Source organism: Psammomys obesus, unplaced genomic scaffold, assembly GCF_907164565.1.
Source record: "Psammomys obesus unplaced genomic scaffold, mPsaObe1.curated_primary_1811, whole genome shotgun sequence".
In the NCBI taxonomy this organism is placed as follows: Eukaryota; Metazoa; Chordata; class Mammalia; order Rodentia; family Muridae; genus Psammomys; species Psammomys obesus.
Window position 1 is genome coordinate 9499038 of NW_026586383.1, and position 17148 is coordinate 9516185.

The 17148-nt window shown below is 55.9% G+C and overlaps 1 protein-coding gene across 2 annotated transcripts in view; it reads left to right on the forward strand.

The window, feature by feature from the left end:
• Positions 1 to 166: 166 nt before the first annotated feature.
• Entpd3 (ectonucleoside triphosphate diphosphohydrolase 3) overlaps positions 167 to 17148 on the forward strand; it is a 24604-nt gene continuing 7622 nt past the window's right edge. The window contains exons 1-7 of one of the 2 annotated variants that reach the window (XM_055601696.1): positions 167 to 221; positions 835 to 886; positions 3509 to 3636; positions 11604 to 11721; positions 12896 to 13046; positions 14933 to 15092; positions 15773 to 16006. In XM_055601696.1, the coding sequence (XP_055457671.1) occupies positions 847 to 886; positions 3509 to 3636; positions 11604 to 11721; positions 12896 to 13046; positions 14933 to 15092; positions 15773 to 16006 (831 nt within the window). In that variant the 5' untranslated portion in view covers positions 167 to 221; positions 835 to 846. Of the gene's footprint in view, positions 222 to 244; positions 323 to 834; positions 887 to 3508; positions 3637 to 11603; positions 11722 to 12895; positions 13047 to 14932; positions 15093 to 15772; positions 16007 to 17148 lie in introns of those variants that run through there. The other variant, XM_055601697.1, reaches the window with a different exon arrangement.

The following is a 17148-nucleotide window of genomic DNA, read 5'->3' on the forward strand; positions in this document are numbered from 1 at the left end:
GATGCCGCGGCCTGGCCTGCGAGGCTCGGCCGGCCCGACCGTCCTCCCGCGCGACCCGCTGGGGTGCAGCGGGAGGGTGGAGCCGGGGGGAGCCGAGGGGGGAGGTGAGGAGGCGCAGAGGCGGTCCCCAGCGGGCTGCGCCACCCACGCCGCCCCGCCCCGCGCCGCCCCGCCTCCCGGTGACCGCGGCGGGCGAGCGGGCTCGGCTGAGCGCGGCGCAGGTGAGCTGTGGGCCCGCGCGCGGGGACGGGAGAGCGGGGCGCGGGGGAGGCCGCGGGGACCGTCGCCCGGCAGCTCGTCGCAGAGCGCCCGGGACCCGCAGGTGCAGGGTCGCGCCACGCCCGGGGCCCTCCGGGTCCACGCCTGGGGCTGCCTGCGCGCTGGCACTGATGCGAACCGGCCGCGCCGTGCGCTTTGAAGCGCAGCCCAGCCCGGGCCTGGCGAGCTTCCCGGGGAGGGGTTGCTGTTCACGCGCGGAGGGGCCCACCCGAGGACAGAAAAGGGGAAGGAGAACGCGCGCGCGCGCGCGCGCGCACACACACACACACACACACACACACACACACACACACACGCTTTCTGGCTTTATATTCAAGATTGCTCCCTGAAGTTTTAAGGCAGCCATCCCCGCAGCCTGGCGTTTGGGGAGGGGGCGCTGCTGTCAAGTTCTAGCTTCTCTTGGCCTCGGAAGCCCCGCTTCGGCCGCGGCCGCGATGTTCCCCAAAGGGCTGCGATTTACAGGACGCTGTGTCCAGTTGATGCGGCTAAGGTTGTTCTCGAACTTCCGAAGTCAGGCGCCGGCCCTGCTCTCATTCTGCCTTCTTCCCCCTCCAGCCGGGAGACAGGATGTTTGCCGTGGTGACCCGCCAGCCGTGTGATCCGGCGGGTAAGTGTGGCTTGCTGGCTCCCACGGTTTCTGTGAGATCCCAGGAGAACCCACCTGTGGTCCAAGTTTCCCATCCCTACCGCCTGTGAATGGCAGTTTGCCGTTGTTCCGAGGCTCACCCAAAAGGAACGCTTTTCCACAAAGCCGCAGGCAACAAGGGCGAACACAAACGTTTGGCTCTAATGGGTTTTCCTGTTTGTGTAATCCATTATTTTGGCTCCTGTGGTCTCCTTACCTAGCTGTGTGTGAGGTTTGTGTTGTGTGTTGTTGACTTGGGGGTGAACCCTGATAGAGCTGGCTCCTCAGCGTTGTGATAGGCTGCACGGGACCCCCCCCCCCCACCCTCCATCCCCCCCCCCCCCACATCCCAAGCCCCCCCCCCCCCAGGCTGCCGGGCTCTCCCAGCTATTCAGCGGAGGCGGAGGCGGGAGGGGCAAGCAGCAGCTCTCACCTCTCCAGGCTCAGGTAGGCACCTGCAATTAGCAGTGTTTGCCCCGCCCTAACTGCTGCACAGCTCTAGGCTGCGTTTCTTGGTGAATGAGCCCTAGCCTCGGCTGTTGGCTTTGTCAGAAGCTTTTTGCTGGGTAAGTGTTTGCTGAGGGTAATCATAGCTCTTCCCTTGGAAAGTGCTGAAGCCAGGATCCAGGAGGCCAGCCCAGGCTGCGGTCAGGAGGCTGCTTGCTTTCACACACCCTCCCTCCCCTCCAAGAGGTTCCTAGCTACGCCCTAGACTGCTGATTCTTGACTTCCAAAACAGTATGACTTGAGGACAGAAAGACCAGTTCGTGTGAACTATTTGGAGAGAGCGCTTGTCCTAAAGAAGATGGATCGTATTGCATTGTGCACTTCTCCCCAAATACATGGAGATTTAACACACATCCTGTTACATTCCACACGATTACCAAGGTGCAGGCCAACCCTTACATTCTTTCCTCAGGGAGATTAGACTTGGCAGGTTAACTTACTGGATCTTGTTGGGGGAAAATCCCTTAAAGCTCTGTTATTGAAAGTAGGTGTGAGCCCGCCCCTGTGTTCACCGGTGCCTGGCTGGCCGGGGCTGTCACCCGAAAGCACAGAGGAGTGATTCAGGGCCCCTTCTGATGCTCAGAGGGTCAAGGCCAGGTCTGTGACGGTGCCTCACTCGCTCGAGTGGGTTAAGTGGGGTGAGTGTCCGGAAGTGCGGTGTGGGGTCTTCAAGATGGTGAGCTTCGTCTTCTGCACGCCATACGCGGACAAGGCAGGGGAAAGGTGTTAATCGGTCACCTCCGACATCAGGAACTGTCTGTCACTTGCTGGTATTGACAGGCAGACTGAGCTCTGAGCCCTGCCTCGTCCCCCGGGAAGGCTCACCAAGCAGTGAGAGAGGCCGTGCAACTGGATATGGGGCCGAGTCTAATTTGAGTAAGGTGGTGCATGAAGCCTTTGTTTTCTTCCAGGAAAAATCTAGAAATAAAGAGGAAGTAAAGCATTTGGCTACAGTGACCTAAGATGGAATGTTCTGGAATAGGGGCGGGTGCACCCATGGCTATGGAGGGATGGGGGGCGGGAGGATGGATGGGGTGGAGGAGAAACAGGGTGAAGGAGGGACAGGATGGAGGATGGACTTGGATGGGATGGAGGATGGATGGGGTAGAGGATGGACGGGGTGGAAGATGGACGGGGTGGAGGAGGAACAGGGTAGATGGAATGAGTAGATTCTCTTCCAGTGTCCCCAGGGCCACCAGAGGGACTGAACACTTGAAATACCACTGATTTTTTTATTTTCATTAATTTGCACTTAAACAGCCAATTTTAAGAGAAATATTGATATTCTTTCATCCTGTAATATGATATCACATTTCAGCGACGGCGTGCTGTTTGTATTTGGGCCTTAGTGGTTCTACCAAGACTATTACAGTGTTGGTGTGTTAGTTTGTCTTCCTAATGTGCAGGCTCTCACGCGGCCCACGCTGACTTTGGACTTTCTCCGAGGCCCAGGCTGGGCTTGAACTCCCTGAACCCTCTGCTTTTAGAGTGCTATGATTATAGGCGTGTAGTGTCAAGCCCAGCTGACTTCAATGTCTTAATTAACTTGCTTTTATAGTTCTTAAAGCTACATGTAATGGGGAGAGAGAGAGCTGGAAGGGTCTTAGGTCTCTCTGGAGCTGGGTCTTCCTCCGTCTGCAAGCCTACGTCCTAGGGCTGTGTGTGCAATGCTTTCACTTGTTTGTTTGAGACAGGTCTCTCTGTAGTTCTGGCATACCCATCACTGAAGAAAATGCCTCCGTTTCCCTCCCCAAGACCCCCCTGCCCCAACCAACCCTTCCGGTGCTCATTCTTTCGTGTGTGTCCACTGTTCGATAACAGCTTTGTAGAAACGCAATCATTTCCATTTGGGAGGATCCACAGTTCCAATTTCTTTCCCTGAGATTAAGCAAAAGATCATACCATGCTTTAGTAGAAAACCAGATTTCCAGTCTGCATTTACATTTTCATTTTACATCTACATATTTACTTAAGTGAATGTGTGTGTGTGTGTGTGTGTGTGTGTGCGTGCGTGCATGGGCGCGTGTAGCCTGTGTGTGGAGGGCAGGACAACCTTGGGGTGTCGGAACTCACGCCTGTGTCTGCTCCCCGCTGCAGGCTGCAGGGCCCTCTCGAGGACTCCAGCCATCGTCACCTGGGTGATCTTGCTGGTAAGCATCGTGGTGCTGGTGACTCTCGCGCTTATCCAGGTCCGCCACCCGCAGGTCCTCCCTCCAGGACTGAAGGTAAGCTAGACTGTCCACAGCATCAGCCTACCTAAAACCACAGCGTCCAGCCTCCAGTGGAGAGAGCGGTGTGAGATCAGGAGGAAGGCCAGGGTGCCGGGAGCGTGATGTCCGGGTGCCGGGAGCGTGATGTCCGGGTCGGGGTGCAGATCGAGCGGAGGTACCTTTTCTGAGGACCGGTGGCCTTGCTTTGACTTCTGCCTACAGGACATGAAGTCGAATATGTTCCCAAGAACTGTAGGTATCGCCAGACCCTCTCTTACCCCTTTATAAGTCCCTGGAGGCCAGGCAGTCTGACTGTGAGTGGGCAGCAGGGTGAGAGTGCTGAGAGAACTTCCTGAGCCATGCTGTGGTCTAAGGCCTTCTCTTAGGGCTGGGACACGTGTTCGGCCCCTCAGCCCATCCCTGCAGGATTTTGTACGAAGGCCCAGCACCTCTTGGGGTTCCGTTGTGCTTGGCCGATGCCCTTCATCTGAGAGAAGGGTGCTGGGCGGGTGCTGGGCGGGGCTGGGCGGGTGCTGGGCGGGTGCTGGGCGGGTGCTGGGCGGGTGAGCCCTCCAGCCATTTTGGAAATCAGTCAGCAGGCACTTATGTCATATCCCAGTCAGTTATATTTTAGGCTTCGAGGCCACTTAGAGTTGCCGGGCTTGGGGCTCATTAAACATGCATGAACTTCGTAGCTAGAGGAGGCCCCATTAGGAAGCAAGTCACTCCTCTGTCATTCGGCTCTTGTTTAGTATTTACACTTGACCTCCTGTCTTTTCTCCATCTTCTTGCCACCAGCAACTGCTCTGCTCTGAGCCTGTGTTTGGAGTAGACATTTTCAGCAAACAAGGAAGAAGCATTTTCTGGGGTTCCATGGCTTTGTATTCTGAAAGGTTGAAGTAAGACCTTTTCATTGTGGTGCTTTGTTGTTGATTTTGTTTGTTTTGAAACAGGGTTTCTCTGTGTTGCCCTGGCTGTTCTGGAACTCACTCTGTAGACCAGGCTAGCCTTGGACTCACAGAGATCCACCTGCCTCTGCCTCCCTGAGTGCTGGGATTAACGGTGTGGAATATTTTACTTAAGAATCTCAGTGGCTGGAGAGATGGCTCAGTGGGAAAGAGGCTGGCTGCTCTTGCAGGGGACCTGAGCTCCGTTCCCAGCGCCCATGCTGGGCCACCTGCAGCCTCCTGTAACTTGTCCACTGTGAGATCCGAGACCGTCTTCTGGCCTGAAAGGGTACCTACACTCACATGCACATCTGCACACACAGATACACACATACACACGCAATTAAAAGAAAATAAATGTTAACCATGTCCCAGTCCCTGTGAAGAAAAAATTCTTAACCTAAGCGATTGTCCAGTGATGAGCCATCCTGCCCAAGGCATCCGTTGAGGCAGGAGAAGCCGCTCTCCCAGGGTTCATAGTTTCTACCACAGGAATAGCCTGGATGGCAGCCAAGACCATACCACGTCTTCACACTTCATCCGCTCAGGTCGGCACAGGGAGCACACCCCTCCCTCCACACGCTGCAATTTGTCTCTTTTCACCTCTGTGCCAACCACGGCGAGGCAGTGCCACCACTGGAGATCCCCATTTTGCAGGCAAAGAGACGGACATTTGTGCAGTGAGTTGCAAGACCAGAACGGAACTCTGCCCTTGATCCCCACTGCCAGGCTCCCTTCCCTCCTGCCCCTCCTGCCCAAGTTCTAAATGGAGAACCCAGGAGCACAGGCCAGCCTCGAGCAGGACAGCTCTAGTTTGCTTTCTATTGCTGTGATAAGGAAACCATGAGCAGCCCGGTATGGTGCCACACACCTGTGATCCCAGCACTGGGGAGGGCGGAGGTTGAGGCAGGCAGATCTCTGTGAGTTCGAGGCCAGCCTGCTCTACAAAGTGAGTCCAGAACAGCCAGAGCTACACAGAGAAACCCTGTCTGAAAACAAGACAAAACAAAACAAAACAAAAGAAACAAACAAAAACCAAGAGCAGCTTGGGGAGGGATGGTGTTTCAGAAGGGAGGTCAGGGAGGAGCCCAGGGCAGGGACCTGGAGGCAGGAACTGAAGCAGAAGCTGCAGAGGAGCTTGCTGGCTCTCCTGGGGGCTTGCTTGGTTTGCATAAGGGTGTCCTTAAACACCCCAGGCCCATCTGCCCTGGAGCAGCACCTTGGGCCAGGCCCCCATACGCTAGTGAGCCATCAAGAGAATGCTCAGAAGATATGCCCACAGGCTAGTGTGATGGATGCGTTCCTCAGCTGAGGTTCCTTCTTCCTAGAGGACTCTTGGAAGTTGTGTCAAGTTGACAGGAAGACAACAAAGAATCCAAACAGCGCAGGAAGCCAGGCTGGGAGAGCTCTGATACAGGATGCCTGCTGGAGCTGGGGGGTGAGAGGGAACATGGCCGCTCTGGAGCCCTGTAACTGACACCAGCTCTGACTGCGCCTCACGTGTGTCTCTCTCCGTAGATGAGGGGACGTGAGCCCGACGCTGAGCCTGCATGCCCCTTTAGAGCATGTGTGATTCCTAGAGTCTCAGAAACCAGGGTCTCGGGGGTGAGGTGGGGAGTGGATCTCACTGCGGTCCAAGAGGACGTAGCCCAGGCTCGCTTTGGCTTGTGCGTAGTGGGATCACAGGTGTGTGAATCTTGCCAGCTGTTTGGTAAATAGAAATGAGACACTCCATGATCATTAGAGTCTGAATACACAAGCTGTTGGCCGGGGTTGGAGCCGAAACTTCCTGCCAGCTCCCGACAGGCGCTATGGTGACGTCACAGTGCAGTGCTCATGACGCGTGTGCTTGTGGTGCCGGCCGTGGCCATGTGCCGCAGCTGAGCAGAGCAGCAGCGTGGTGCGTGCTGGCGTTGACTTGGCTGTGGTGCTGGCTTACATGCTGTCTCACTCTGTTACTCTGGAGTGTCTCCTTACTATTCACCAAACAGCTGGCAAGACTGCACACACCTGTAACCCCAGCATGCACAAGCCTGAGGCAGCCTGGGCTGCATGCCCTCAGGGAGACAGAAAGAAAGAGTCTGGCCCTGGCCACAGTTCCAGGGCACAGGAAGTTGCCTGGCTCGGGCAGGCATTTTGTCTGAGAAGGGACAGATGCTCAGGGCAGTAGATGCCAGGGCGCATGACTGACAGGAAGCTTTGCTTAAGGGGCCTCTGTGTTTTGGTTGTCCGTGGTATCCCGGGGCAGGCGGAGGGCTGCAGGAGAGCCTTTTGGCTTTAGTGTGTTCTCATGCCGCAAGAGCTATGCTGCTGCTGTGCAGCTGGCTGAGGCGCCAGCTTCCCCTGTCTGTGTCCGGTGTCACAACCCCCACCCCATTAAAGGGAATGACACCTGCTCTTAACTCCAGCCTAGGCTTGCCTGACCTTGACTGATGCAGGTTTAAGAGCAGAGCCATAAAAAAAGAAAGAAAGAAAAAAAATCAAACAAACAAACTTCAGTCGGGGTCAGAAGTGTCCCCAGTTCCTTGTGTTTCCAGTCTGACCTGCTCCACAGGCCTGAAGCGTAAACATGATGTCATCGCTTTCATTCTTCTCTCAGGCCCCCACTGCTTCATTACCACAGATCCCAAGATCTCTCCTCTGAGGGTTCTCTCCTTCTCCCCAGCCTGGCCACCCCTGTTTGAGGCCGCTCAGTCTCTTCCCAACATCCTGGTGCCTTTCCCCCTCAAGCCGCTGGTTGTCACCACTGAATGGGTTCCGGGAGGATTCGGGGATCCCCCTCTGGGAGGTGCTCAGTTCACGCCATCCCTCCAGTGGAGAGAGGAGCACAGGCTTCTTAGTTCCCATGCTCTGCTGCTGTCTTTCGAAGCAGCTACAGTTAGAGGCTGGGTGAAAGCGGTTCCCGCCAGCCCTCAGGGAGCCTTGCTCGGCTGTAGAGATGTCTGGTTCCGTGCAGCTCATGCTCTTCTGGTTTTGAGGCAGCTAGACATGGAGAAGTGATTCCTCCTGGGGTAGAAAAGTCCTGATTCCTCCTACCAGCAGGTCCACCTTTGGGACAGTTTGGCATGCTCTGTGGGCATAGCCTGAAGGCTCTGCTGTCCAGACAGTGCATCGCACCATATTAGACCTGTTATTCCACAGTCATTCATCACACTTGAGTTCTCGGGACTCCGTGGAAGCCTGGGGACTCTGATAGAGACAGTTAATGAGGCTTAATCCCAGGTCTGTTCTCACTCGTCAGCGCGGTGATCACACCAGCCATATGAAGCCCAATGCCTGTCAAAGTCCCAGGTAACCTTAGTTCCAGGTTTGCGCCTGCTCGGGAGTCTGTGACTCTCCCCTCCTTGAGAGTGCAAATCTAAGATGGCTGACTTATGACCTGTGACCTATCACCTGAGCTTTTGCTTCCAGCAGAAGCTTACACAGTATTCAAGGGTTGGACCACAGCCTTCAGTGTGAAAGACTGTTCCAGGCAGGAAGTGGTGGTGCATGCCTTTAATCCCAGCACCCGGGAGGCAGAGACAGGCAGGTCTGTGAGCTCAAGGCCAGCCTGGTCCACAGAGTGAGTTTCAGGACAGCCAGGGCTGGGAGGAGGAGGAAGAAAGTCTGTTATTTCACTTTATTTTAAGGCACGGTCTCTCTCGATGTTCTGACTGGTCTAGGAGCCCCTGTGTAGTGCAGGCTCACAGTGGCCAGGCTGCCTCTGCCTCCTGGGTGCTGGGTTAAGGGCACATAACGCTGCCATGCTTGCCGGAGCACACTGGATGTATGGTCAGGGCCACACCCAGGCCGTGCAGCTTTTTGACACCACTCCGAACAGACGGTGTCCGCTGCCGTGTGTCACCCTGGCCCTCTTCACCACTGCATCCACAGTGGGTCCAGTGACTTAAGCAAATAATCTCTAAGTACGGGTTAATTTCTCCACCTTGCAAATGACAGTGGCCCTTGGGCGATCGCTCAGAGGATAAGTCCAGGTGTGGTGCCCCCTGCCTATAGTCCTGGCCATGGGAGGTGGAGGCCGCCAGCTGGCATTTCCCGGGTACAGTGAGAACCCTTATCCCCAAAGCCTACTTGGGCTTTGTCTGGACAGAGGGCTCCGTGGGTACGCGCGCTCAGGCTGTTCTTCCAAGGGCTCAGCTCAATTCCTGGCACCTTCATTGGCAGCTCACAGCCGTCTGTAACTCCACTCTCAGGGAATCTGATGCTCTCTCTGGCCTCCTGATGCCCTCTCTGGCCTCCTGGTGGGTACCTGGCGAGCACATGGTACACAGACACACGTGCAGGCAAAACGGTCACACAGATAAAATAAAATGAATAGATCTTTCCAAAAAAGAAGGGCCGAATGCTGGGGGCTGACCCAGTGTCAACCTCCGGCTCCCACGCACGCTCAGCGTGGGCACGCGTGCTGTATACACTGCACACGCCACAGACGTCAGTCGAGGGTGTCTTCGAGGCAGAGTTGGGTCCGGTCCACCCATTGGCAGCTGCCGAGCGGTCCAGCCACGGTTTGAAGCCCAGTGCCGGGTGGGGTTACAAAGAGTGGGTGCCGGCATTCTTTCTGATCATCCTCGGCTTCAACCCTGCGAAAGCTCACCTCCCCTGTGAAGGCTTCAACACAGACTTGGCGAGTGGCGGGTCACTCTTATTCTCTCTCCACTCTTTGTGTGTGTCTGTGTGTCTGTGTGTCAGTGTCTGTGTCTGTGTGCGTGTGTGTCTGTGAGTGTGTGTTTGTGTCTGTGTGTGTGTCTATGTCTCTGTGTGTGTGTCTCTGTGTGTGTCTCTGTCTGAGTGTGTCTGTGTGTGTGTGCGTGTCTGTATGTGTGTCTGTGTGTCTATATGTGTCTGTGGGGGGCGGGTGTGGCACCAGGCCTGGCAGGGCCAGTGACAGGGTGGCAGTCAGCAGGAGGAGGAGAAGCAGCTGATCCTCCTGAGGGCTGCACAGTGCCTGGCTTTGGTCACCTCACTGGGAGCCTCCGCGTGGGGCGGATCTGAACAAAGCCAGCCTTGTTTGCCACCGGCCATGTCCTGTCGGATCCCTATCAGATTCCTCAGATGAAGGGCCAGGGTTAAGGAGCCAGCACTGCTGATTTTCTAGCTCAATAGGGCCGAGAAGCTGTTGTCCAGAGCTGGGCAAGTGCTCAGGACAGGAGAGAACGCACCTGCAGGTCTAGAACCAGAGACTTAAGTGAATATTATGCATCCCACAGAAGACGTGATGGATCGATTCAGAGGCATTGGCTGGAAGAGAATTTTATGGAAAAATGTTGAGGAAAAGGACTGAGATTACAAGTGTGGACGACCCCACTTGGCTGAGAGTAACCTTTTCATTGTGTGTGGCAGGGTCTCATGTAGCCCAGGCTGGCCTCATACTTGCTATGTAGACAAGGATGACCTTGAACTCCTGACCTTGCTGCCTCAGCTTCCCCAGTTGCTGAGATTGCAGATGGTTGCAATCCATGCTCAGCGATCATGGCCTCTTAAAACAAGCAGCCACTCAGCAGTGGGCACATGGTTCCCTGTTTACCTCTGCAGGAAGTCGCCTGAGACAGGGAACCCAAAGGTTAACTGTCTCCCAGCTCTGTGTGACTGGAGAATCATCCAGAGCACCCTGTCTGGGACCCACACATCTCCCACAAGAAAGCAAATCCATCAAAGGCAAGGGATGGGAGGAAGTCTGCCATGGGGCCCCCAGCTGGCCATGACCAGCATCCCTAATTCCACTCCTGATATTCATCCCTTGGTAGGGCTGTTTGGGCCAGGGCTGGGCTCGGTAGTGCCTGGCCCCAGATGGGCTGCCCAGCCAGGGGATGCTAGCGACTCCTGGAGCCTACCTTTTCACCTCTGTGTCACCGCAGGGAGCAGCTGCCAGTACTGCACTAAGCCAGGGCCCCCTCCTCCTGAGGGCTGACACATCTTAGCATGGCTCTTCCTTGTAGAAGCCCCCACAGTGTTTTCCCTGTGGTTTCTTTTTGGTTGTTCATCCCCGAGGTAAGCCTGGCTGTTCGCCGAGCCCCCAGTGCGTTCCCTGGCCTGAGGTCTGGATGAAGCGGGTATCCGGTGCGCTCGATGTTCACCAGCTCTTCACATTAGAATTGCCTGGGGAGGAGATGCTGTGTCTATTCTTAGGGATCCAGACTCCATCGGTCTGGTGTGGAGCCTCAGCATTGGGCGTTTTATAAGCTTCCTCCGCCGAGTGTGAGCAACTGAGAACCTGCCTGCCTCGTCTCAGGCCTTTTCCAGACTCCAGGGAGCCACAACAAGTTTGGAGGCAAATAGTTCTCTTCCTGACCTGCCCCACCCTAAATGCAGCATGGGCAGTAGACAGACATGGGCTGCTGCTGGCCAGCTAAATGGATATAGCGTCAAGCCAGGCTGCCTTCTAAATCCACCTGCCCTCTCAGTCCTCACCCAGGAAGCTTCCCTGTGTGGGGGAAGCTGTTAACGCAGAGATCATAGCTGCTCAGAGGGTAGAGGGTGCTCAGCCCTAAAGGAGCTGTCTGTGTCCTCCCCCGAAGCTCAGGAGACATTGCAGAAGAGGGGAGGGGAGGATTGTAAGAGCCAGGGCTTGGGGAGGGCTGCTGGGAAATGCTGTCCCTGGTCACATCAGAGACATTGCACGCATGAGCTCACAGTGGCTGTGGCTGCCGGGCACTATGCCAGCAAAGAGCGGGGAAAGGTTCAAGGGTCTCTGCCCTTCCTGAGGAGCGAGGGGCAGTCGGAAGCTGCTGAAAATAGGAAGTCGGTTTTCTAGGCGAGTGGCCCCTGGGGGGATGCGCTGTTCCGGTAGACAGCCCACACCTACACATAAGGATGGTGCTGGACTCAGTGAGGCCCGAAAAGACGACATGAAGTTGGGGGCCTGGGGATGGTGACGGGGAAGAGCTGGAGAGGGAACTGGGACTTGATATGACCAAAAAAATCTCCCGAGTGTGTGAACTCCTCCAAGGATAAGATGGCATCCAGGGTTCTCGGCGACCCCGTGAGAAGAACATCAGAAGGGCCCAGCCAGATGCCAGCTCTCTTCCTTCCCTTCAGTATGGAATCGTGCTGGACGCCGGCTCCTCCAGAACCACTGTGTACGTATATGAGTGGCCGGCAGAGAAGGAGAACGACACGGGAGTGGTCACCCAGTCCTTCAAGTGCAGCGTGAACGGTAGGGGGGCGGGGGGACCGGGTGGGGCCAGCGGAGCCTGAGGGGCGGGGTCAGCAGGGTCCGGCCCCTTCCGTTCCAGCCCCCTTGGGGGGGGGCGGCAGAGATGTCCTCCTTCAGTGGTGTCCTCGGTGGTGGCGGGACACAGGAGGCGTGTGTGAGAAGCCAGGGGCCTGCCTCCAATCTCGAGAGCAGTCAGCGAGAGGCAGTATCTCATGCAAATTCTCCATCCCAGTGTGCACAGGATGCTGTGAGAAAGCCAGGTGGCACGGTATTGTAGAGAGGAACGCACACAGCATGTGCACGCACACACACACACACACACACACACACACACACAGATGGACACACGCACGCATGCAGGTATGCTGGGAACCAAGCCGTGTATGGTGACTTTCCCCCAGCAGGCCAAGCTACAGACACTTAGATGAGAAAACCCTGAGGGCCTTGACTCTAGGGTGAGCTTCAGTTCACAGTTCACCAACCCTTGTGGCTGGCCACCACTCTGAGAAACCCGAAACCGAATCAGTGCTGGAGAAGCCACGTGTCCTGGAGGGAGTGACCCTCCCCTCTGTAATTTCGGCTGGAGTTTGTGGTCTCCCAGAGTGTGTATGGACTCCGGAGGCCACAGTGATAGAAGGGGAGGCGGCTCATTTCTGGGTGTTCTGAGGGCCCATGAACCCAGAGTGTGCATAGTCACAGACGGCATCCTTCCACTGGGGACCACGAGTGCGTGGGGGTGCCCCGGCGTGCACATACGTGTGCCTGTGGCAGTCAGAGGACCCCTCCGCTGTCGGTCCTCAGGCACTGCCCACCTTGGGCTTTTAATTTCTCTTTTATTTTTTCTCCTGTCTTTCCTTTTCCTTTTCCTTTGAGGTAGGCTCTCTTACTGACCTGGAGCTTACAAACGAAGCAGCAGCGGGTCAGGCCCCAGGGACCCTCCTGTCCCTGTCTCCCCTAAGCTGGGTTACAAGCATGTACCACTGCACCTAGCCCTTTACGTGGGTTCTGGAGATCAGTGCTCTTAAACACACGCCGTGTAAACACGCACCCTGCGGACACAGGGTGTGCAAACACATGCCATCAACAGAGCCATCCCCGACCCTGCGAGTTTTAGTCTTTTTTTCTGTCGTTTGTTCTGAGGAGTGCTGGTGGGTTCTGCCTGCTTGCTCTCCAGGCTCTGGGATCTCCAGCTACGAGAACAATCCCCAGGACGCCCCCCAGGCCTTTGAGGACTGCATGCTGAAGGTCAAGGCACAGGTTCCAGAGCACCTCCATGGCTCCACCCGAGTTTACCTGGGAGCCACAGCGGGGATGCGCTTGCTGAGGTGAGGACTCAGGGCACAAGGGAACCGGGACCAAACCCACCAAGAATGTCGCTCTGCTTCCGGGAGCACACCCAAGAGCAGAAAGCAGAAAGCCATGTTCTACTGGGAGTTTACGCTTTAACGGCTGTGAAATTTTAGCCATTGTTTCCATACCAACAAAGACATACTTCTAAAATTGGGTTCCTTCCCCATGGTGATTTTGACCAAGAAATCTAGAAAGGGCCAGATTGACATCTGATCACTGGGTTCCTGAACTTCCTTGGAGAACAATTATTGGTTTTGGCCAAACGGCCAGCTGAAGTCTGTGGTTAGTTCAGCCCTTAGCCGAGTTGGCTCTGCCAGGGTGCAGATTGTTCCAGAAACCTTTGTGAGATAATACAGCGTCTGTCCCTCACCCTAGTCAGAGAATTTATGGAACAGGCATCTCATCCATCCACTGTTCCTGCTGGATCTGTAGACACAGCATTTATGCCAGGGACAGACACATAGACACACACATAATGTCTTTGTCTTGCTGAGACAGGGTTTCACTGTATTTATTGCCTAGGCAAACCAACAACTCACGACGTAGGCCAGGCTGTCCTTGAACCTGCAGCCATCCTCCTGCCTCTGCAGACCCACCATGCCAAGTTTAATGCCTTTTCTCTTTTTAATTTTTGCTGTTTTGTTTTGTTTTCCTATGCTGGGCTTTGAACCCAGCACCTTGAACATGCTGGGCAAATGCTCTACCATTGAGCTATACACCCAGCCTTCTTCATTTCTTCATTGTAGTATTATGTTGACTTTGAAATAGAATTCTTAAGAACAATTCCATAAAGAAACTAAAAGGAAGCCGGGCACAGTGGTGCATGCCTGTAATCCCAGCACTCAGGGAGGCAGAGACAGGTGGATCTCTGTGAGTTCAAGGCCAGCCTGGTCTACAAAGCGAATCCAGGACAGCCAGGGCTACACAGAGAAACCTGGTCTCACTAAAACAAAAAAGAAAAGAAACGGAACTGTAAATCTGTCTCCAGTGCAGGCTTCTGAGGCTGGAAATGAGGAGCCCTGCTCATGCCCCAGCAGGAGAAGGCAGAAAGGACCAGGCCAGCCAGGGCGCTCTAACACGGTCCTGGAAAGAACCGGGGCACCTGCTCCTGAATGGAGCTCTTCCTGGTGTTTCTTTATCCTTACGGTTGCCTGAACAACCAAGCACGCCCCCTTCCTTTCCCCACTAACAAAGGGAGGATTGTCTCGGAGAGTGTTTTCTGATACTCTTAGGCAAACTGTATGAAAGGTTGTTCAACCTTTGAAGAGGTCGAGACCCACAGGTTGAGAACTACTGGTCTACGGGGTACCGTACCAGACAGGGTGGCACTTTGCCTGGGTGACGTGGTGATACTGCGCTGTCAAACAGGTGCTGGTGTTTTTCTGTGAACCTCTCTCAAGCAATTAGAGGCTGGGCCGACCCTCTTTTCCTTCCTGCCTAAGCTCACCTTTTTGGCCAAATGAGGCTCCTCTCTGTGGTGCCCCAGAGGTCACTGCTGTGCCCTCTCCACTCCTGCACTGGCCTGACCTAGAGCAGTAAGACTTGAAGTCTGTGGCAGGGACAGGGTGGGGGAAGGGTGCTGAGGAACGGAGCTTCCACCAGAAGCTGTTTTCCTACTCGTCAGTCTGGCAGGTGACAAAGAGCGCCCCCCCCCTTCCCAGCCACCCTGGGTGGTCTGTGCAGTACCCAGAATATCCTGAAAAGTCGTGCCAGCAGGGGCCAGGGGGGTGGGGGGGGCATTCCTCGCTGAGGGGCCGACCGAGGCTGCCCGGCAGTGGCGGGAGGAGGGGTTTCCTCACCGAGGGGCCGCCGGAGGCCGCTGGCCTCAGTGCTCCTCTCTTGTGTTCTGTGCCCTGTGTAGGTTGCAGAATGAGACGGCAGCCCGTGAAGTCCTCGAGAGCATCCAGAGCTACTTCAAGTCCCAGCCTTTTGACTTTAGGGGTGCCCAGATCATTTCCGGGCAGGAGGAAGGGGTGTATGGATGGATTACAGCCAACTATATAATGGGCAATTTCCTGGAGGTGTGCGCAAAGAAATGCGTGCTTCCTAGTTTCCCCAGCTCCCCTGCCCGAGGGCGGAGGGCCATGCTCAGGGGCTGTTTCAGTGTGGTGGGCTCGGGAGCACAGCCGAGGCAGGGCACCACTCTGCCCACTCATGAGACATTTTGGGAGGGGTCTAAATGGAACACTCGGCTTCGGATGTTGAGACGGGCAGCTTAAAGATGGATGACCCTTCCAAGAGGCTGGGTGATGCCCGGGAAACCAGAGTCTCCAGGGGGAAGGAGTCTCCACTCTGTGTCCTTGGTCTCCTTACTCTCCCTGCAGAGGACACAGACTACATCCCAGACCTTGGACCCCCAGCAAGTCCTTTTTGAATTTTCAAATTAATTGGCATGGTTCATATTTGGGTACTCTCACATGAAACTCGGCCCCGCTGGCCTTTCCTGGCCTCACAGGCCTTGGACTCGGCGGCAAGGGACACAGTGCCCTGCAGGGGGCTACCAGCAGAGCCGCGCACACCCAGCCTCTGTCTAGTTTGCCGTCCGGGCCGGCCACACACAGCTCCTAGCCTAAGCCAGACTTAGCCCGGCGCGCCCACGCCCCTGCCCGCGGGGGAAGCTGGAGCCTGGAGGGGGGGGGGAGTCCCGGCGAGCGGCGCCGGCGTCTTCACTTTTCTTCTCACTTCCTTCCCCGCTGTGCAGAAGAGCCTGTGGCACTCGTGGGTGCACCCGCACGGAGTAGACACCACGGGAGCCCTGGATTTAGGCGGCGCCTCCACCCAGATATCCTTTGTGGCAGGAGAGAAGATGGAGCCTAACGCCAGTGACACCGTGCAGGTGTCCTTGTACGGCTACACTTACACGCTCTACACACACAGCTTCCAGTGTTACGGCCGGAACGAGGCGGAGAAGAAGTTCCTGGCGCTGCTTCTGCAGGTGCCGAGTGGGCGGGGCTGAGCCAGGGGAGGGGGAGGAGCCTGCCGAGCCGGGGGAGGGGTCGGGGGAGGAGCCTGCCCAGCCGGGGTAGGAGCCTGCTGAGCCGGGGGAGGGGCCTGGCGCTAGTGTATAGCCGCGCTCCAGCATGCAAAGTCTCCTGGGATCCTGGGGTCTCCTTCTCCCTTCCTCTCTTCCCGTCTCTCCTCCCGCCTCTACGGTGGTAACCACTTACAGAAAATGTAAGCAAGAAACCGGAGGGAGGATCTGGACTGCGGTGATAGCTCAGTTGGAAAAACGCCTGCTGATCGGCTGAGGGCATGAGTTCGATTCCCTGGACAGGCATGGCTGGGTGTGTTGATGCACACCTTTGATCCCAGCCCTCATGAGGGAGAGGCAGGAGGATCTCTGTGAGTTCGAGGCTAATCTGCTTCTACATAGTAAGCCCCAGGCCAGCCAAGGCTACATAATAAGAAAAGGCCAGGCATGGTGTTGCACACTGTAATGCAGGAGGCTGCCAGTCTGGCCTACAGGCCAAATCCAGGCTCCTGAGCGAACTGGTCTCAAAAAACAGGGTGTAGGCTGGTGCCACACACCTCTAATCCCAGCACTTGGGAGGCAGAGGCAGGCAGATCTCTGAGTTTGAGACCAGCCTGGTCTAAAAAGCAAGTTCTAGGACAGCCAGGGCTACACAGGGAAACCCTGTCTCAAAAATCCCAAAACCCAACAACATCAAGGAGAGGAGAGGAGAGACGGCAAACAGTGGAGAGCACTTGCTGATCTTTCAGAAAACAGAGTTCACCTCCCAGCACCTACATGGTGGCTCACAGCCCCAGCTCTGGGGGATCTGGCGCTCTCTATGAGCACCCAAATGCTCACGTGTGCATGCACACACACACACATAAGTATTTATGAAGGCTGAGCGGACCGGCATATACTTTTACTCTCAGCATTCAAGGGCAGAGGCAATCGGCTCTTCATGTCTACACAGCGACTTCCAGCAAGCCAGGGCTACACAGTCAGACCCCTCCTCACAAACCAAACCAAACCAGTGGATGGCGCCTGAGAAACAACACCTGGCCTTGACCTATGCCTCCACAGGTGTGTGCACATAGCGCCTGCTCATATGTACCTGCTGATGTACA